The sequence below is a fragment of the Nerophis lumbriciformis genome, linkage group LG07, assembly GCF_033978685.3.
Source record: "Nerophis lumbriciformis linkage group LG07, RoL_Nlum_v2.1, whole genome shotgun sequence".
Taxonomy (NCBI): Eukaryota; Metazoa; Chordata; class Actinopteri; order Syngnathiformes; family Syngnathidae; genus Nerophis; species Nerophis lumbriciformis.
The window spans coordinates 54,797,121-54,820,952 of NC_084554.2; the positions used below are offsets into that span (position 1 = coordinate 54,797,121).

At 39.4% G+C, this 23,832-nt stretch overlaps 2 protein-coding genes across 5 annotated transcripts in view; both read left to right on the top strand.

Moving 5' to 3' along the window:
- Positions 1–4,968, top strand: part of ccny (cyclin Y) — an 86,433-nt gene extending 81,465 nt beyond the window's left edge. For all 4 annotated transcript variants that reach the window (XM_061964868.2, XM_061964870.2, XM_061964869.2 and 1 more), the window contains one exon: positions 4,574–4,968. In XM_061964868.2, the coding sequence (XP_061820852.1) occupies positions 4,574–4,690 (117 nt within the window). In that variant the 3' untranslated portion in view covers positions 4,691–4,968. The remainder of the gene's footprint in view (positions 1–4,573) is intronic.
- A 17,286-nt stretch (positions 4,969–22,254) lies between these two features.
- Positions 22,255–23,512, top strand: gjd4 (gap junction protein delta 4). The gene is made up of 3 exons (XM_061964680.1): positions 22,255–22,318; positions 22,392–23,057; positions 23,118–23,512. The coding sequence occupies exons 1-3, from the start codon at positions 22,255–22,257 to the stop codon at positions 23,510–23,512; spliced, it is 1,125 nt and encodes a 374-aa protein (XP_061820664.1).
- The last annotated feature ends 320 nt before the right edge of the window (positions 23,513–23,832 follow it).

Consider the following 23,832-nt stretch of genomic DNA (forward strand, 5'->3'; position numbering starts at 1 on the left):
ATGCAGATCCCAAATACAGATCAGCAGGTACCAGAAGGTAAGAAAAGTTGCATAATATTGCGAAACAAAATGCCAAATAATATGTCTTACCTTATACACACAGCATAGTAATACTCCTATGTTGAAGCACAGTACAATCCATCAAGCGGTGTGGCTTCATAGCTTACCAAAGTCCTACTAAAACGATTGATTGATTAATTGATACATTTTTGATCGCCGTGTGTAATGTTCTATATTCTCAATGGAACATATAAAATGTTGGTATTGTTTACTTGAGTCATATTGCAGTCTACACGTATCTCTTATGTGGGACTGCCATCTACTGGTCACACTTATCATTACACCATGTATCGAATAAAATAGCTTCGGGGTCGGTAAGCACAATTCATTAATTAAAGTACCAATGATAGTCACACACACACACTAGGTGTGGCGAAATTATTCCCTGCATTTGACCCATCACCCTTGATCACCCCCTGGGAGGTGAGGGGAGCAAGTGAGCAGCAGCGGTGACCGCGCCCGGGAATCATTTTTGGTGATTTAACCCCCAATTCCAACCCCTTGATGCTGAGTTGCCAAGCAGCGAGGTAGTGGCTCCCATTTTTATAGTCTTTCCAGAATTATTCCGTACATTAGGCGCACCGGGTTATAAGGCGCACTGTGGAGTTTTGAGAAAACGAAAGGATTTTAAGTGCACCTTAAACCTCTAAAGGCTTAGTGGCCACATGCGTGGACAGCACCTTTTAGCTATTATTTCCAAAATTGTGTACACTACTGAATTGGGGTTTTATGGCCACTTATGTGGACACTTATACTGCCATCTGGTGGTGTCAGAAGAGTATAACATACAATGGAATTTGGGAAAAAAAAAAAGTGTAAAAATAAGAATTAGCATGTCACTAAACATGAAGTACACGTTTGTGTACTTATGGACTAAGTACATCATATCAAAACATGATTCTGAGTTTTTATTCTCATTAGGGTCCAATAAGCCCAAATAGCAAAGAGAAATTAAAAAAAAGCATGTAAACCAGGGGTGCTCATTACGTCGATCGCGATCTACCGGTCGATCTCGGAGGGTGTGTCAGTCGATCACCAGCCAGGCATTAAAAAAATAGTCCTAAAAATGAGCGATCATAAATCTTCACTATGACGTCACTTTCGTCACTTGATTGACATTCACGGCACCCGAGGGTCTTCTGAGATGACGCTGGCTGCTGCCAGCTCATTAAAATGACCGACTGGAAGGCGAGAAACACTTTATTTCAACAGACTCTGGCGCCGTACCTGTCGTCAAAACTCCAAAGACCGACTGCACAGTTGCACTAACAAAACGAGTGCACAAGCTAGCAAGCTACGGAGTTTGCAGACAATGTATTTCTTGTAAAGTGTATACAAAGGAGTACGGAAGCTGGACAAATAAGATGCCAAAAACCAACCACTTTCATGTGGTATTGGACAGAAAGGAGGACTTTTTTTCTCCTCCATTCGAAAATGCGGACGTTTTTAGCACCACTGTCTGATTCCTATCAATGCAAGTCATCACAATCAGGTAATACACCAACTTATATTCTTGTCTTCATGAAAGAAAGGAATCTATATGTGTTAAACATGCTTGTATTATCTTTAAACACCTTTACTTGTTAACAATATTAACTATATGTGTTAAACATGCTTGTATTATCATTAACCACCTTTAACTTGTTAACAATATTAACTATATGTGTTAAACATGCTTGTATTATCATTAAACACCTTTAATTTGTTAACAATATTAACTATGTGTTAAACATGCTTGTATTATCTTTAAACACCTTTAACTTATTAACAATATTATCTATATGTATTAAACGTGCTTGCATTATCTTTAAACACCTTTAACTTGTTAACAATATTAACTATGTGTTAAACATGCTTGTATTATCTTTAAACACCTTTAACTTATTAACAATATTAACTATATGTGTTAAACATGCTTGTATTATCTTTTAACACCTTTAACTTATTAATAATATTAACTATATGTATTAAAAATGCTTGTATTATCATTAAACACCTTTAACTTATGGACAATATTAACTATATGTGTTAAACATGCTTGTATTATCTTTAAACACCTTAACTTGTTAACAATATTAACTATATGTGTTAAACATGCTTGCATTATCTTTAAACACCTTTAACTTATTAACAATATTAATTATATGTGTTAAACATGCTTGTATTATCTTTAAACACCTTAACTTGTTAACAATATTAACTATATGTGTTAAACATGCTTGCATTATCTTTAAACACCTTTAACTTATTAATAATATTAACTATATGTGTTAAACATGCTTGTATTATCATTAAACACCTTTAATTTATTAACAATATTAACTATATGTATTAAACATGCTTGTATTATCTTTAAACACCTTTAACTTGTTAACAATATTAACTATATGTATTAAACATGCCTGTATTATCTTTAAACACCTTTAACTTGTTAACAATATTAACTATGTGTTAAACATGCTTGCATTATCATTAAACACCTTTAACTTATTAATAATATTAACTATATGTGTTAAACATGCTTGTATTATCTTTAAACACCTTTAACTTATTAACAATATTAACTATATGTATTAAACGTACTTGCATTATCTTTAAACACCTTTAACTTGTTAATAATATTAACTATATGTATTAAACATGCTTGTATTATCTTTAAACACCTTTAACCTGTTAACAATATTAACTATATGTATTAAACGTACTTGCATTATCTTTAAACATCTTTAACTTGTTAACAATATTAACTATATGAATTAAACATGCTTGTATTATCATTAAACACCTTTAACTTGTTAACAATATTAACTATATGTATTAAACATGCTTGTATTATCATTAAACACCTTTAGCTTGTTAACAATATTAACTATATGTATTAAACGTGCTTGCATTATCTTTAAACACCTTTAACTTGTTAATAATATTAACTATATGTATTAAACATGCTTGTATTATCTTTAAACACCTTTAACCTGTTAACAATATTAACTATATGTATTAAACGTACTTGCATTATCTTTAAACACCTTTAACTTGTTAACAATATTAACTATATGTGTTAAACATGCTTGCATTATCTTTAAACACCTTTAACTTATGGACAATATTAACTATATGTGTTAAACATGCTTGTATTATCTTTAAACACCTTTAACTTTTTAACAATATTAACTATATGTGTTAAACATGCTTGTATTATCATTAAACACCTTTAACTTGTTAACAATATTAACTATGTGTTAAACATGCTTGTATTATCTTTAAACACCTTAACTTATTAACAATATTAACTATATGTATTAAACGTGCTTGCATTATCTTTAAACACCTTTAACCTATTAACAATATTAACTATATGTGTTAAACATGCTTGTATTATCTTTAAACACCTTTAACTTGTTAACAATATTAACTATATGTATTAAACGTGCTTGCATTATCTTTAAACACCTTTAACTTGTTAACAATATTAACTATATGTATTAAACATGCTTGTATTATCATTAAACACCTTTAACTTGTTAACAATATTAACTATATGTATTAAACGTGCTTGCATTATCTTTAAACACCTTTAACTTGTTAACAATATTAACTATATGTATTAAACATGCTTGTATTATCATTAAACACCTTTAACTTGTTAACAATATTAACTATATGTATTAAACGTGCTTGCATTATCTTTAAACACCTTTAACTTGTCAACAATATTAACTATATGTGTTAAACGTGCTTGCATTATCTTTAAACACCTTTAACTTATTAACAATATTAACTATATGTGTTAAACATGCTTGCATTATCTTTAAACACCTTTAACTTGTTAACAATATTAACTATGTGTTAAACATGCTTGCATTATCTTTAAACACCTTTAACTTATTAATAATATTAACTATATGTATTAAACATGCTTGTATTATCATTAAACACCTTTAGCTTGTTAACAATATTAACTATATGTGTTAAACATGCTTGCATTATCTTTAAACACCTTTAACTTGTTAACAATATTAACTATGTGTTAAACATGCTTGCATTATCTTTAAACACCTTTAACTTATGGACAATATTAACTATATGTGTTAAACATGCTTGTATTATCATTAAACACCTTTAACTTGTTAACAATATTAACTATATGTGTTAAACATGCTTGTATTATCATTACACACCTTTAATTTATTAACAATATTAACTATATGTGTTAAACATGCTTGCATTATCTTTAAACATCTTTAACTTGTTAACAAAAACATATATTTCATAAATAAGTAAATATAAATGATATATATGAATGAGGTAGATCCCCACAAAAGTAGCTCGCCTGCAGAAAAAGTGTGAGCACCCCTGATGTAAACAAACAGCTTGGGCCTTTAAAAGGATAATTATAGTCGGAAAAATAGGGAGTAAACATTGATTGGTAATAAAAAATATTGCCAAAAAGAGCAGGCCTGACTTAGAATTGTCTTGTTCCTTCCCCTCATGTCTTTCTTCCGACTCCCAGGCGATCTCAAGGTTGTGCGACGATAAGTTCAAGGACCTGAAGAAGCTGGCCAAGAGGCGATCGGCGAGCACCGACCACCTGGCAGGCGTGCGCTGGTGTCCCGCCATCCTCTCCTAGTGGACAGGAAGAGGAGGAGCCAGGCAGGCAGGTGTTTCCGACACAATCCACGCACCTGGGCACACCTCTCCGAGGAGGCCACACCGCACTGAAGCACACCCAACGACATGAAGGCTCGCTGAAGCAAAATGGAAATACCATACGCCTACGTTCCTCTTCCGGTTCTTACTTTACAGACACTTTTTTCAATTCCCAGTTCACTCCCTCACATTCCATGATCGGACACGTTGAGCTACCGGCCTTATACAGGTAAAAGCCAGTAAATTAGAATATTTTGAAAAACTGGATTTATTTCAGTAATTGCATTCAAAAGGTGTAACTTGTACATTATATTTATTCATTGCACACAGACTGATGCATTCAAATGTTTATTTCATTTAATTTTGATGATTTGAAGTGGCAACAAATGAAAATCCAAAATTCCGTGTGTCACAAAATTAGAATATTACTTAAGGCTAATACAAAAAAGGGATTTTTTAGAAATGTTGGCCAACTGAAAAGTATGAAAATGAAAAATATGAGCATGTACAATACTCAATACTTGGTTGGAGCTCCTTTTGCCTCAATTACTGCGTTAATGCGGCGTGGCATGGAGTCGATGAGTTTCTGGCACTGCTCAGGTGTTATGAGAGCCCAGGTTGCTCTGATAGTGGCCTTCAACTCTTCTGCGTTTTTGGGTCTGGCATTCTGCATCTTCCTTTTCACAATACCCCACAGATTTTCTATGGGGCTAAGGTCAGGGGAGTTGGCGGGCCAATTTAGAACAGAAATACCATAGTCCGTAAACCAGGCACGGGTAGATTTTGCGCTGTGTGCAGGCGCCAAGTCCTGTTGGAACTTGAAATCTCCATCTCCATAGAGCAGGTCAGCAGCAGGAAGCATGAAGTGCTCTAAAACTTGCTGGTAGACGGCTGCGTTGACCCTGGATCTCAGGAAACAGAGTGGACCGACACCAGCAGATGACATGGCACCCCAAACCATCACCCAACCATGCAAATTTTGCATTTCCTTTGGAAATCGAGGTCCCAGAGTCTGGAGGAAGACAGGAGAGGCACAGGATCCACGTTGCCTGAAGTCTAGTGTAAAGTTTCCACCATCGGTGATGGTTTGGGGTGCCATGTCATCTGCTGGTGTTGGTCCACTCTGTTTCCTGAGATCCAGGGTCAACGCAGCCGTCTACCAGCAAGTTTTAGAGCACTTCATGCTTCCTGCTGCTGACCTGCTCTATTTTTTTTGCTGTTTTCCTGTGTATAGTGTTTTAGTTCTGGTTTTGCGCTCCTATTTTAGTACCTTTTTCTCTATTTTTTGGTATTTTCCTGTAGCAGTTTCATGTCTTCCTTTGAGCGATATCTCTCGCATCTACTTTGTTTTAGCAATCGAGAATATTTCAGTTGTTTTTATCCTTCTTTGTGTGGACATTGTAGATTGTCATGTCATGTTCGGATGTACATTGTCTTTGCTCCACAGTAAGTCTTTGCTGTCGTCCAGCATTCTGTTTTTGTTTACTTTGTAGCCAGTTCAGTTTTAGTAGCCTTCCCGAAGCTTCAATGCCTTTTCTTAGGGGCACTCACCTTTTGTTTATTTTTGCTTTAAGCATTAGACACCTTTTTACCTGCACACTGCCTCCCGCTGTTTCCAACATTTACAAAGCAATTAGCTGCCGGCTGCCACCTACTGATATGGAAGAGTATTACACGGTTACTCTGCCGAGCTCTAGACAGCACCGACACTCAACAACAACACATCATTTGCAGACTATAATTACTGCTTTGCAAAAAATAGTTTTAACCCAAATAGCTGAAATTGTATCTCACGGCACACTAACGTGCCGCGGCACAGTGGTTGAAAAACACTGCTCTAGCGGGTGACTTTTCAAATGATGCTACAAATTAGCAGTAATGCTACTTTTTGTAGCAACACTTTTGCCTCAGACATATTGCCCTTGTCTGTTCCACATCTTCCCGCTTGAAGCCAAACCACCGCCAGACGATCCAGGGTCAACGCAGCCGTCTACCAGCAAGTTTTAGAGCACTTCATGCTTCCTGCTGCTGACCTGCTCTATGGAGATGGAGATTTCAAGTTCCAACAGGACTTGGCGCCTGCACACAGCGCAAAATCTACCCGTGCCTGGTTTACGGACCATGGTATTTCTGTTCTAAATTGGCCCGCCAACTCCCCTGACCGTAGCCCCATAGAAAATCTGTGAAAAGGAAGATGCAGAATGCCAGACCCAAAAACGCAGAAGAGTTGAAGGCCACTATCAGAGCAACCTGGGCTCTCATAACACCTGAGCAGTGCCAGAAACTCATCGACTCCATGCCACGCCGCATTAACGCAGTAATTGAGGCAAAAGGAGCTCCGACCAAGTATTGAGTATTGTACATGCTCATATTTTTCATTTTCATACTTTTCAGTTGGCCAACATTTCTAAAAAAAATCCCTTTTTTGTATTAGCCTTAAGTAATATTCTAATTTTGTGACACACGGAATTTTGGATTTTCATTTGTTGCCACTTCAAATCATCAAAATTAAATGAAATTAAAGCTGCAAGCAGCGTTGGTCGGGCCCGCGTATTTGGCAGGTGCTAGTCCTAAGTGTCCCAATACTTTTGTCCAGTTTTAGTCCCAAGTGTCCCAGTACTTTTGGCAAGTTGTAGTCCTAAGTGTCCCAATACTTTTGTCAAGTTGTAGTCCCAAGTGTCCCAATACTTTTGTCCAGTTTTCGGCCTAAGTGTCCCAATACTTTTGTCCAGTTTTCGGCCTAAGATTCCCAATACTTTTGTCCGGTGGTAGTCATAAGTGTCCCAAGACTTTTGTCTAGTGTACCTACCTTGTCTGCATTGTGTGGGCACGTTGGTGCTTCCTGCTTTTAAGCAGCCATCTTAAAAAAACAGCAGCGCAGCAGCATCAGCGCAGCGGGTCTTTGAAGGGTCATAAAATCAAAACCGGAGCAGGTATTAAAACGCTGTTCTGTTATTTTATACACAAGGGTTTAATCTCTCTCCTGTGTTAGTTTGAAGCCGAAACGACAAACGCGCTCAGAGGAGATAGATTTTGAAGGAAGGTGACCGGTTTTTACAAAAATTTTGTTTTGAAGGGGGAATAGCAAACTTCCTGTTGATTTTTGCTGGGGGTTGTCAATTTATGAAATGTAGGTCTAAGTGAGACCTACAGAGAGGTTTTTGTTTCATGTCTCTACGACCTTCCCAATGGGAGTTACAGGCAGTTTTGTCAGTTTTTTCATCCGAGGAGCAGTTTTTTGTGCGTTTTATTAAAAAATTGCGCTAGAGCACAATTTTGAGATTTGGGGTTAGGTTTTTTTATTAGATCACAATGTTTGCCAGTCCTGATGTGCGCGTTCAGTTTGGTGAGTTTTGAAGCATGTTAAGGGGGTCAAATTACAGCTCAAAGAGGCAAAAGTGACTGTTTTTAGTACTTTTTTGTCTTGAAGGGGGAATTGCCAACTTCCTGTTGATTTTAGCCCGAGAATGTACTATTATGAAATGTAGGTCTAAGTCAGACCTACATAGAGGTTTTTGTTTCATGTCTCTCCGACCTTCCTAGTGGGAGTTACAGGCAGTCTAGTTTGTTTTTTTCCTAGGGGGCGCTAGAGCGCAATTTTGAGTTTTGTGGTTCGGTTTTTTTAAAAAAAAGACAATTTTCGCAGGTCCTGATGTGTGGGTCAAATATGGTGAGTTTTGAAGCATGTTAAGTGGGTCAAATTACAGTTTAAAGTGGCGGCGGAAGAATAAAGAATACAACCTTACAAATTCAATGGGTCCTTATGTCCCATTGCATAAGGACTCCCTTTGGGAGTCCTTATGCAATGGGCCATGCGGGCCCTAATAAACATTTGAATGCATCAGTCTGTGTGCAATGAATAAATATAATGTACAAGTTACACCTTTTGAATGCAATTACTGAAATAAATCAAGTTTTTCAAAATATTCTAATTTACTGGCTTTTACCTGATATTCCATTCCTTGCTCAGTGAGCCAAAGAGAATCAGTGTTAAAACTTCCAAGGTGTCTGGGACACTTCTAGCAATACTCTGCCTGAAGCATGCGTTCTACTTTCCTCTCTTCTAAAACCACTGGAGACACTAACTACTTTTTACCCTCACTACCTTTTTTTTTTTTTGCTTTTTTTCTACGATCCTTCTTCCCGCAGCACAAGTGACAGAAGCCGCTCTTCAGGTTAGTTTTATGTTCTGGAAAATGTGACATTTATATATAACACGGCTCACACAGATTGTATACCTTTTTTTGGCTAATGTGTGTGATACAATATTTATATTACTTTCTACTGTACACCAGGTTTCAATGGGCGCTTGTACCCGAAAAAAATACCCCCCCTCGCCCCCGCCCTCGTTTTGTAACGACTGAAAAGTCGCCATCTCGCTACAGTGCATCGATTTAGGCTGACGTGATTCTATTTTTTTAGAGCCAGTCCGTGAACTTTGTTCTATATTCTATTGACAGTAATCGAACGGGCGGACCAAAAGTAATATCCGCCGAGTGAAACTTCACTGTGTGGCATTGTAATGTACATTACATTTATAGCTAATTAAAAATATTGTTTTAACAAAGATTTGTTTTGTGCTCGTTATTACCTCAACCAGCAGTTTTTTGGGTGTTGTTGATAAATAGCTGTGCTTGCTTTTTCACCGAGTACCACCTCAGAAAACACCATCATGACAACATTAAAATACAGTAGTGTAGTAGACCTAAGTATTCATTAAATACCACCATAATAACATTATAATACAGTAGTGTAGTAGACTTAAGTATTCATTAAGTACCACCATAATGACAACATTAAATACAGTAGTGTAGTAGACCTAAGTATTCATTAAGTACCACCATAATGACAACATTAAATACAGTAGTGTAGTAGACCTAAGTATTCATTAAGTACCACCATAATGACAACATTAAATACAGTAGTGTAGTAGACCTAAGTATTCATTAAATACCACCATAATAACATTAAAATACAGTAGTGTAGTAGACCTAAGTATTCATTAAGTACTATCATAATGACAACATTAAATACAGTAGTGTAGTAGACCTAAGTATTCATTAAGTACCACCATAATGACAACATTAAATACAGTAGTGTAGTAGACCTAAGTATTCATTAAATACCACCATAATGACATTAAAATACAGTAGTGTAGTAGACTTAAGTATTCATTAAGTACCACCATAATGACAACATTAAATACAGTAGTGTAGTAGACCTAAGTATTCATTAAATACCACCATAATGACAACATTAAATACAGTAGTGTAGTAGACCTAAGTATTCATTAAGTACCACCATAATGACATTAAATACAGTAGTGTAGTAGACCTAAGTATTCATTAAGTACCACCATAATGACAACATTAAAATACAGTAGTGTAGTAGACCTAAGTATTCATTAAGTACTATCATAATGACAACATTAAATACAGTAGTGTAGTAGACCTAAGTATTCATTAAGTACCACCGTAATAACATTAAAATACAGTAGTGTAGTAGACCTAAGTATTCATTAAGTACCACCATAATAACAACATTAAATACAGTAGTGTAGTAGACCTAAGTATTCATTAAGTACCACCATAATGACATTAAAATACAGTAGTGTAGTAGACCTAAGTATTCATTAAGTACCACTATCATTACAACATTAAATACAGTTGTGTAGTACACCTAAGTATTTATTAAGTACCACCATAATGACAACATTAAAAAACAGTAGTGTAGTAGACTTAAGTATTCATTAAGTACCACCATAATGACAACATTAAATACAGTAGTGTAGTAGACCTAAGTATTCATTAAGTACCACCATAATAACATTAAAATACAGTAGTGTAGTAGACCTAAGTATTCATTAAGTACCACCATAATGACAACATTACATACAGTAGTGTAGTAGACCTAAGTATTCATTAAGTACCACCATAATGACATTAAAATACAGTAGTGTAGTAGACCTAAGTATTCATTACATACCACCATAATGACATTAAATACAGTAGTGTAGTAGACCTAAGTATTCATTAAAAACAAGGCAGAAGTTTTATTTAACAGGTATATTTCCTATTTTTACACACATTTTGAACAGTTACACTGTGTTCTAGTAAAAATAAAAGTTAAGTTAATTATTTAAAGAAGTAAAACAAGAAATCAAGAAGTTGATCAGTTTTACATGTTTTTATTGTTTGAAACGTTGAACTTGACTATGTGGAAGACAGCAAACATCAACAAAAGGAGAAAAGGGATTCAAGTCAGCGTGATTTCTACCTCCTGCTGTGAAGGAGGAGGACTACAATGTACGAAATGTGCTCTTTGGAGGGTAAGTTCTTTGTTACGTATCAAAATGTTGCTGACATTGCATACACAGTCGCCAGCACAAGTGCACATACACTTGTAAAGAACATCAGGTATACAAAACAGGCCCAGATCATAGTACTACCACCACCATGCTTAGCGGTAGGCATAGTGTTCCTGGGATTAAAGGCCTCGCCTTTTCTCCTCCTTCTGGCAAGCTTCTGCTTGACTTTTTGACCACTCCTCTTGACAGAATTGGTGCAGTTCAGCTAAATGTGCTGGTTTTCTGACGTGGACTTGTTTCTTTAGCATTGTCCACACTTGGGAAGGCCATTCTGAAAGCTTAATTCTAGCATCTGACATCACATGGACAAAGATAAGACCTTCTGGATGAAAGTTCTGTGGTCAGATAAAACATAAATGGAGCTGTTTGGCCACAATACCCAGCAATATGTTTGGAGGCCTTTAATCCCAGGAACACCACACCTACTGTCAAGCATGGTGGTGGTAGTATTATGCTCTGGGCTTGGTTCTGCTGCCAATGGAACTGCTGCTTTAAATGGGACAATGAAAAAAGGAGGATTAGCTCCAAATTCTTCAGGACAAGCTAAAATCATCAGCCCGGAGGTTGGGTCTTGGGCGCAGTTGGGTGTTCCAACAGGACAATGACCCCAAACACACCTCAAAAGTGGTAAAGGAATGGCTAAATCGGGCTAGAATGAAGGTTTTAGAATGGCCTTCCCAAAGTCCTGACTTAAACATTGCCAGCAAAACACAATATTATGTTAGATCCACTATGGACTGGACTCTCTCACTATTATGTTAGATCCACTATGGACTGGACTCTCACTATTATGTTTGATCCACTATGGACTGGACTCTCTCACTATTATGTTAGATCCACTATGGACTGAAGTCTCACTATTATGTTAGATCCACTATGGACTGGACTCTCACTATTATGTTAGATCCACTATGGACTGAAGTCTCACTATTATGTTAGATCCACTATGGACTGGACTCTCACACTATTATGTTAGATCCACTATGGACTGGACTCTCACACTATTATGTTAGATCCACTATGGACTGGACTCTCACACTATTATGTTAGATCCACTATGGACTGAAGTCTCACACTATTAACTAGATCCACTATGGACTGGACTCTTACTATTATGTTAGATCCACTATGGACTGGACTCTCACTATTATGTTAGATCCACTATGGACTGGACTCTCTCACTATTATGTTAGATCCACTATGGACTGGACTCTCACTATTATGTTTGATCCACTATGGACTGGACTCTCTCACTATTATGTTAGATCCACTATGGACTGAAGTCTCACTATTATGTTAGATCCACTATGGACTGGACTCTCACTATTATGTTAGATCCACTATGGACTGAAGTCTCACTATTATGTTAGATCCACTATGGACTGGACTCTCACACTATTATGTTAGATCCACTATGGACTGGACTCTCACACTATTATGTTAGATCCACTATGGACTGGACTCTCACACTATTATGTTAGATCCACTATGGACTGAAGTCTCACACTATTAACTAGATCCACTATGGACTGGACTCTCACACTATTATGTTAGATCCACTATGGACTGGACTCTCACTATTATGTTAGATCCACTATGGACTGGACTCTCACTATTATGTTAGATCCACTATGGACTGGACTCTCACACTATTATGTTAGATCCACTATGAACTGGACTCTCACTATTATGTTAGATCCACTATGGACTGGACTCTCACACTATTATGTTAGATCCACTATGGACTGGACTCTCACTATTATGTTAGATCCACTATGGACTAGACTCTCACTATTATGTTAGATCCACTATGGACTGGACTCTCACACTATTATGTTTGATCCACTATGGACTGGACTCTCACACTATTATGTTTGATCCACTATGGACTGAAGTCTCACACTATTAACTAGATCCACTATGGACTGGACTCTCACTATGATGTTAGATCCACTATGGACTGGACTCTCACACTATTAACTAGATCCATTATGGACTGGACTCTCACTATTATGTTAGATCCACTATGGACTAGACTCTCACACTATTATGTTCGATCCACTATGGACTGGACTCTCACACTATTATGTTAGATCCACTATGGACTAGACTCTCACACTATTAACTAGATCCACTATGGACTGGACTCTCACTATTATGTTAGATCCACTATGGACTGGACTCTCACACTATTATGTTAGATCCACTATGGACTGGACTCTCACTATTATGTTAGATCCACTATGGACTGGACTCTCACACTATTATATTAGATCCACTATGGACTGGACTCTCACACTATTATGTCAGATCCGCTATGGACTGGACTCTCACACTATTATGTTAGATCCACTATGGACTGGACTCTCACTATTATGTTAGATCCACTATGGAATGGACTCTCACACTATTATGTTAGATCCACTATGGACTGGACTCTCACACTATTATGTTAGATCCACTATGGACTGGACTCTCACACTATTATGTTAGATCCACTATGGACTGGACTTTCACTATTATGTTAGATCCGCTATGGACTGGACTCTCACACTATTATGTTAGATCCACTATGGACTGGACTCTCACACTATTATGTTAGATCCACTATGGACTGGACTCTCACACTATTATGTTAGATCCGCTATGGACTGGACTCTCACACTATTAACTAGATCCACTATGGACTGGACTCTCACTATTATGTTAGATCCACTATGGACTGGACTCTCACTATTATGTTAGATCCACTATGGACTGGACTCTCACTATTATGTTAGATCCACTATGGACTGGACTCTCACTATTATGTTAGATCCACTATGGACTGGACTCTCACTATTATGTTAGATCCACTATGGACTGGACTCTCACACTATTATGTTAGATCCACTATGGACTGGACTTTCACACTATTATGTTAGATCCACTATGGACTGGACTCTCACACTATTATGTTAGATCCACTATGGACTGGACTCTCACTATTATGTTAGATCCACTATGGACTGGACTTTCACACTATTATGTTAGATCCACTATGGACTGGACTCTCACTATTATGTTAGATCCACTATGGACTGGACTCTCACTATTATGTTAGATCCACTATGGACTGGACTCTCACACTATTATGTTAGATCCACTATGGACTGGACTCTCACTATTATGTTAGATCCATTATGGACTGGACTCTCACTATTATGTTAGATCCACTATGGACTGGACTCTCACACTATTATGTTAGATCCACTATGGACTGGACTCTCACTATTATGTTAGATCCACTATGGACTGGACTCTCACTATTATGTTAGATCCACTATGGACTGGACTCTCACACTATTATGTTAGATCCACTATGGACTGGACTCTCACTATTATGTTAGATCCACTATGGACTGGACTCCCACTATTATGTTAGATCCACTATGGACTGGACTCTCACACTATTATGTTAGATCCACTATGGACTGGACTCTCACTATTATGTTAGATCCACTATGGACTGGACTCTCACTATTATGTTAGATCCACTATGGACTGGACTCTCACACTATTATGTTAGATCCACTATGGACTGGACTCTCACACTATTATGTTAGATCCACTATGGACTGGACTCTCACACTATTAACTAGATCCACTATGGACTGGACTCTCACACTATTATGTTAGATCCACTATGAACTGGACTCTCACTATTATGTTAGATCCACTATGGACTGGACTCTCACTATTATGTTAGATCCACTATGGACTGGACTTTCACACTATTGTGTTAGATCCACTATGGACTGGACTCTCACTATTATGTTAGATCCACTATTGACTGAAGTCTCACACTATTAACTAGATGCACTATGGACTGGACTCTCACTATTATGTTAGATCCACTATGGACTGGACTCTCACACTATTATATTAGATCCACTATGGACTGGACTCTCACTATTATGTTAGATCCACTATGGACTGGACTCTCACACTATTTTGTTAGATCCACTATGGACTGGACTCTCACACTATCATGTTAGATCCACTATGGACTGGACTCTCACACTATTAACTAGATCCACTATGGACTGCACTCTCACACTATTATGTTAGATCCACTATGGACTGGACTCTCACACTATTATGTTAGATCCACTATGGACTGGACTCTCACTATTATGTTAGATCCACTATGGACTGGACTCTCACACTATTATATTAGATCCACTATGGACTGGACTCTCACTATTTTGTTAGATCCACTATGGACTGGACTCTCACACTATTATGTTAGATCCACTATGGACTGGACTCTCACTATTATGTTAGATCCACTATGGACTGGACTCTCACACTATTATGTTAGATCCACTATGGACTGGACTCTCACACTATTATGTTAGATCCACTATGGACTGGACTTTCACTATTATGTTAGATCCGCTATGGACTGGACTCTCACACTATTATGTTAGATCCACTATGAACTGGACTCTCACTATTATGTTAGATCCACTATGGACTGGACTCTCTCACTATTATGTTAGATCCACTATGGACTGGACTCTCACTATTATGTTTGATCCACTATGGACTGGACTCTCTCACTATTATGTTAGATCCACTATGGACTGAAGTCTCACTATTATGTTAGATCCACTATGGACTGGACTCTCACTATTATGTTAGATCCACTATGGACTGAAGTCTCACTATTATGTTAGATCCACTATGGACTGGACTCTCACACTATTATGTTAGATCCACTATGGACTGGACTCTCACACTATTATGTTAGATCCACTATGGACTGGACTCTCACACTATTATGTTAGATCCACTATGGACTGAAGTCTCACACTATTAACTAGATCCACTATGGACTGGACTCTCACACTATTATGTTAGATCCACTATGGACTGGACTCTCACTATTATGTTAGATCCACTATGGACTGGACTCTCACTATTATGTTAGATCCACTATGGACTGGACTCTCACACTATTATGTTAGATCCACTATGAACTGGACTCTCACTATTATGTTAGATCCACTATGGACTGGACTCTCACACTATTATGTTAGATCCACTATGGACTGGACTCTCACTATTATGTTAGATCCACTATGGACTAGACTCTCACTATTATGTTAGATCCACTATGGACTGGACTCTCACACTATTATGTTTGATCCACTATGGACTGGACTCTCACACTATTATGTTTGATCCACTATGGACTGAAGTCTCACACTATTAACTAGATCCACTATGGACTGGACTCTCACTATGATGTTAGATCCACTATGGACTGGACTCTCACACTATTAACTAGATCCATTATGGACTGGACTCTCACTATTATGTTAGATCCACTATGGACTAGACTCTCACACTATTATGTTCGATCCACTATGGACTGGACTCTCACACTATTATGTTAGATCCACTATGGACTAGACTCTCACACTATTAACTAGATCCACTATGGACTGGACTCTCACTATTATGTTAGATCCACTATGGACTGGACTCTCACACTATTATGTTAGATCCACTATGGACTGGACTCTCACTATTATGTTAGATCCACTATGGACTGGACTCTCACACTATTATATTAGATCCACTATGGACTGGACTCTCACACTATTATGTCAGATCCGCTATGGACTGGACTCTCACACTATTATGTTAGATCCACTATGGACTGGACTCTCACTATTATGTTAGATCCACTATGGAATGGACTCTCACACTATTATGTTAGATCCACTATGGACTGGACTCTCACACTATTATGTTAGATCCACTATGGACTGGACTCTCACACTATTATGTTAGATCCACTATGGACTGGACTTTCACTATTATGTTAGATCCGCTATGGACTGGACTCTCACACTATTATGTTAGATCCACTATGGACTGGACTCTCACACTATTATGTTAGATCCACTATGGACTGGACTCTCACACTATTATGTTAGATCCGCTATGGACTGGACTCTCACACTATTAACTAGATCCACTATGGACTGGACTCTCACTATTATGTTAGATCCACTATGGACTGGACTCTCACTATTATGTTAGATCCACTATGGACTGGACTCTCACTATTATGTTAGATCCACTATGGACTGGACTCTCACTATTATGTTAGATCCACTATGGACTGGACTCTCACTATTATGTTAGATCCACTATGGACTGGACTCTCACACTATTATGTTAGATCCACTATGGACTGGACTTTCACACTATTATGTTAGATCCACTATGGACTGGACTCTCACACTATTATGTTAGATCCACTATGGACTGGACTCTCACTATTATGTTAGATCCACTATGGACTGGACTTTCACACTATTATGTTAGATCCACTATGGACTGGACTCTCACTATTATGTTAGATCCACTATGGACTGGACTCTCACTATTATGTTAGATCCACTATGGACTGGACTCTCACACTATTATGTTAGATCCACTATGGACTGGACTCTCACTATTATGTTAGATCCATTATGGACTGGACTCTCACTATTATGTTAGATCCACTATGGACTGGACTCTCACACTATTATGTTAGATCCACTATGGACTGGACTCTCACTATTATGTTAGATCCACTATGGACTGGACTCTCACTATTATGTTAGATCCACTATGGACTGGACTCTCACACTATTATGTTAGATCCACTATGGACTGGACTCTCACTATTATGTTAGATCCACTATGGACTGGACTCCCACTATTATGTTAGATCCACTATGGACTGGACTCTCACACTATTATGTTAGATCCACTATGGACTGGACTCTCACTATTATGTTAGATCCACTATGGACTGGACTCTCACTATTATGTTAGATCCACTATGGACTGGACTCTCACACTATTATGTTAGATCCACTATGGACTGGACTCTCACACTATTATGTTAGATCCACTATGGACTGGACTCTCACACTATTAACTAGATCCACTATGGACTGGACTCTCACACTATTATGTTAGATCCACTATGAACTGGACTCTCACTATTATGTTAGATCCACTATGGACTGGACTCTCACTATTATGTTAGATCCACTATGGACTGGACTTTCACACTATTGTGTTAGATCCACTATGGACTGGACTCTCACTATTATGTTAGATCCACTATTGACTGAAGTCTCACACTATTAACTAGATGCACTATGGACTGGACTCTCACTATTATGTTAGATCCACTATGGACTGGACTCTCACACTATTATATTAGATCCACTATGGACTGGACTCTCACTATTATGTTAGATCCACTATGGACTGGACTCTCACACTATTTTGTTAGATCCACTATGGACTGGACTCTCACACTATCATGTTAGATCCACTATGGACTGGACTCTCACACTATTAACTAGATCCACTATGGACTGCACTCTCACACTATTATGTTAGATCCACTATGGACTGGACTCTCACACTATTATGTTAGATCCACTATGGACTGGACTCTCACTATTATGTTAGATCCACTATGGACTGGACTCTCACACTATTATATTAGATCCACTATGGACTGGACTCTCACTATTTTGTTAGATCCACTATGGACTGGACTCTCACACTATTATGTTAGATCCACTATGGACTGGACTCTCACTATTATGTTAGATCCACTATGGACTGGACTCTCACACTATTATGTTAGATCCACTATGGACTGGACTCTCACACTATTATGTTAGATCCACTATGGACTGGACTTTCACTATTATGTTAGATCCGCTATGGACTGGACTCTCACACTATTATGTTAGATCCACTATGAACTGGACTCTCACTATTATGTTAGATCCACTATGGACTGGACTCTCACACTATTATGTTAGATCCACTATGGACTGGACTCTCACACTATTATGTTAGATCCACTATGGACTGGACTCTCACAATATTATGTTAGATCCACTATGGACTGGACTTTCACACTATTATGTTAGATCCACTATGGACTGGACTCTCACACTATTATGTTAGATCCACTATGGACTGGACTCTCACTATTATGTTAGATCCACTATGGACTGGACTCTCACACTATTATGTTAGATCCACTATGGACTGGACTCTCACACTATTATATTAGATCCACTATGGACTGGACTCTCACTATTATGTTAGATCCACTATGGACTGGACTCTCACACTATTTTGTTAGATCCACTATGGACTGGACTCTCACACTATCATGTTAGATCCACTATGGACTGGACTCTCACTATTATTTTAGATCCACTATGGACTGGACTCTCACTATTATGTTAGATCCACTATGAACTGGACTCTCACACTATGATGTTAGATCCACTATGGACTGGACTCTCACACTATTATGTTAGATCCGCTATGGACTGGACTCTCACACTATTAACTAGATCCACTATGGACTGGACTCTCACTATTATGTTAGATCCACTATGGACTGGACTCACACACTATGATGTTAGATCCACTATGGACTGAAATCTCACACTATTAACTAGATCCACTATGGACTGGACTCTCACTATTATGTTAGATCCACTATGGACTGGACTCTCTCACTATGATGTTAGATCCACTATAGACTGGACTCTCACACTATTAACTAGATCCATTATGGACTGGACTCTCACTATTATGTTAGATCCACTATGGACTGGACTCTCACACTATTATGTTAAACCCACTATGGACTTGACTCTCACTATTATGTTAGATCCACTATGAACTGGACTCTCACACTATTAACTAGATCCACTATGGACTGGACTCTCACTATTATGTTAGATCCACTATGGACTGGACTCTCACACTATTAACTAGATCCACTATGGACTGGACTCTCACACTATTATGTTAGATCCACTATGAACTGGACTCTCACACTATTATGTTAGATCCACTATGGACTGGACTCTCACACTATTATGTTAGATCCACTATGAACTGGACTCTCACTATTATGTTAGATCCACTATGAACTGGACTCTCACACTATTAACTAGATCCACTATGGACTGGACTCTCACTATTATGTTAGATCCACTTTGGACTGGACTCTCACACTATTAACTAGATCCACTATGGACTGGACTCTCACTATTATGTTAGATCCACTATGAACTGGTCTCTCACACTATTATGTTAGATCCACTATGGACTGGACTCTCACACTATTATATTAGATCCACTATGGACTGGACTCTCACTATTTTGTTAGATCCACTATGGACTGGACTTTCACACTATTATGTTAGATCCACTATGGACTGGACTCTCACACTATTATGTTAGATCCACTATGGACTGGACTCTCACACAATTATGTTAGATCCACTATGGACTAGACTCACACTATTATGTTAGATTCACTATGGACTGGACTCACACTATTATGTTAGATCCACTATGGACTGGACTCTCACACTATTATGTTAGATCCACTATGGACTGGACTCTCACACTATTATGTTAGATCCACTATGGACTGGACTCTCACACTATTATTTTAGATCCACTATGGTCTGGACTCTCACACTATTAACTAGATCCACTATGGACTGGACTCTCACTATTATGTTAGATCCACTATGGACTGGACTCTCACTATTATGTTAGATCCACTATGGACTGGACTCTCACAATATTATGTTAGATCCACTCGACATCCATTGCACCGGTCGCCCAGGGTTGGGTCCCCACATCTGCGGTTCCCTCCAAGGTTTCTCATTGTCCCATTGCGTTGAGTTTTTCCTTGCCCTGATGTGGGATCTGAGCCCTTTGAGACACTGGTGATTTAGGGCTATATATATAAGTAAACATTGAAGTAATGGATTACTGGAGTAATGAGCGACTGGTACAGTGGATCACTGGAGTAAATTAGCCGAGAGACCGCTCTTATCTCAAAACATGACTAAGTTGAAGTACCTCTGTGACAGCTAAAAGCAGAGAATCACCTGTTGGTGTTCGTCTTATCAGCAAGGGAAGGAGGAACAGCTGCAGCAACAGGTGGACAATTCCTTTGGACTTTGTCATATTGGATTCCTTGATGTATTCATGAAAGAAACAACTTCAACAGTCAATCATAATCAAGACCACCACCTCGGCCACCAAATTAAAAGTGTTTTCACATTTCCTCCCCTGGACATGCTTGGCATGTGTGCTTGAATTTAGAACTGGTTAAGCCCGGAAGGTTTGTTGTCCTCCTGCAAGGACGTCCTGCGACCAACCCAAAATATCTCTGCAATGCCACGCAGGACAGCGACGTGCCTATGCAAGTGTGTCAAGAATAGATCCACAATGGGGGCCCGCGCTTGTCTTCTGTTGTCTGAGGACGCTCACTTGTCTGCAGGGGGGACTTGGGGAGAGTTTCCCCTGATGGTCACTTCTGTCTTCTCCAATGGATCGCGGTGGATTTTAGCTCCTGGAGCTCTGACCATGCCGGATTGGACCAACTGGATGTTATTTAATGTTTCTGGGTGAGGTGAAACATGGCCTGGTCAAGTCCTTTGGAAGTCATCGTTCTGTCGGTCAATCACAGCGTCACCTTCCCGGGTGAGTGGAGTTACTGATCTTTAAGCTTCTGTCAAAAAGATCGCCTTTCCAAACACGGCTTCTTCTATTCCAGGAAAGGTGTGGCTCGTTGTCTGAGGACGCTCACTTGTCTGCAGGGGGGACTTGGGGAGAGTTTCCCCTGATGGTCACTTCTGTCTTCTCCAATGGATCGCGGTGGATTTTAGCTCCTGGAGATCTGACCATGCCGGGATTGGACCAACTGGATGTTATTTAATGTTTCTGGGTGAGGTGAAACATGGCGTGGTCAAGTCCTTTGGAAGTCATCGTTCTGTCGGTCAATCACAGCGTCACCTTCGTGGGTGAGTGGAGTTACCGATCTTTAAGCTTCTGTCAAAAAGATGGCCTTTCCAAACACGGCTTCTTCTATTCCAGGAAAGGTGTGGCTCGTTGTCTGAGGACGCTCACTTGTCTGCAGGGGGGACTTGGGGAGAGTTTCCCTTGATGGTCACTTCTGTCTTCTCCAATGGATCGCGGTGGATTTTAGCTCCTGGAGCTCTGACCATGCCGGATTGGACCAACTGGATGTTATTTAATGTTTCTGGGTGAGGTGAAACATGGCGTGGTCGAGTCCTTTGGAAGTCATCTTTCTGTCGGTCAATCACAGCGTCACCTTCGTGGGTGAGTGGAGTTACCGATGTTTAAGCTTCTGTCGAAAAGATCGCCTTTCCAAACACGGCTTCTTCTATTCCAGGAAAGGTGTGGCTCGTTGTGATGATCTTTTTACGCGTCCTCGTCCTCCTTTTCGCCGGTTACCCTCTGTACCAGGACGAGCAGGAGCGATTCGTTTGCAACACCATCCAACCGGGATGCGCCAACGTGTGCTACGATATCTACTCCCCCGTCTCTCTTCTCCGCTTCTGGCTGGCGCAGCTTGTCACCCTATGTCTGCCCTATGTTGTCTTTACCATCTACGTGGTCCATAAGGTGTCAAACAGCCTCACTGTGGTCATCGGCGCCTGTAATCCAGATAAAACCTTACCGCTCTACAAGATCCAGCAGGAACTGTGCACAAAGAAGACAAAGGAGCGAGGGTGGGTTCAGTGCTTCACCGGAGCCTACATCCTCCAGCTGATATTCAGGACGTTGCTGGAGGCAGGGTTTGGGGCGGCTCACTACTATATGTTTGGGTTCTACGTCCCCAGGAGGTTTCTGTGCCAGAACCCTCCATGCACCACCCAAGTAGATTGCTACATCTCTAGACCCACGGAGAAGACCGTGACGCTCAACTTCATGCTCGGCGTGGCGGCGCTGTCCCTTTCCCTGAACATTCTGGACTTCATCTGCGCTATTAAACGTCACGTGAGACAGAAGCAAAGGACAGAGATGATTTATGAGGATGAGCATGGAGCTCTAAACTCCTCCCAAGCTCTAGAAATCCAGGCTGATCAAAGAGGAAGTTTCCGGAAGAGACATGTCAGCAGAGGTTCTTCGAGAGGGATCGAATCAAGTCAGAATGCGACCTCCGTCCCTCGTCCCTTGGAACCTCTGGGCTGCAACACCAACGGGAACGACGGCTACTCCGCTTCCCAAGAGGAAACTCCGGAAAAGGACGGCAGCGAGGTGGCACTCTGTCCCTTAGAACCGACGGGGAAAGCCATTTGTGTCAATAAACGCAGCAGGCTCAAACCTCCGCCGCCCCCGAGACGGGACTTGGCGTACCGCCCCGCGCTTCTACCGAGGCCCGTCCGAGGTGATCCCGTGGCAACGGCGGCATGCACCGGGAGGATCGGTCAGTACACGCTGGTGGAGCTGGGGGGAGGGTCTGACCGATCTAACCAAGAAGGTCAGGAGAAAAGATCAGAGTGGGTGTGACTTGCTTTCTTTATTTGCAAGGTTGTCATTGGAGAGGCGAATAGACGCCAGTGCCAGGGTCCGTAGAAACAACTGTTGGATCAGCGCCCGGCTACCTCGTCGTCGTGCTTAGTCCAAGATAATCAGAATCAGAATCAGAATCAGAATCAGCTTTATTGTCATTACGCAAGGTAACGAGATTGAGGCCATTCCATACAGTGCGATGTGTGCATGCTAGAAAAACAATGTGCAAATATATAAAATATATAAAAAATGTAGAAGTGCAATGAATATGGTGTGAAATGAATATATACATGAAAAAACAAAACAAAAAACAGGGT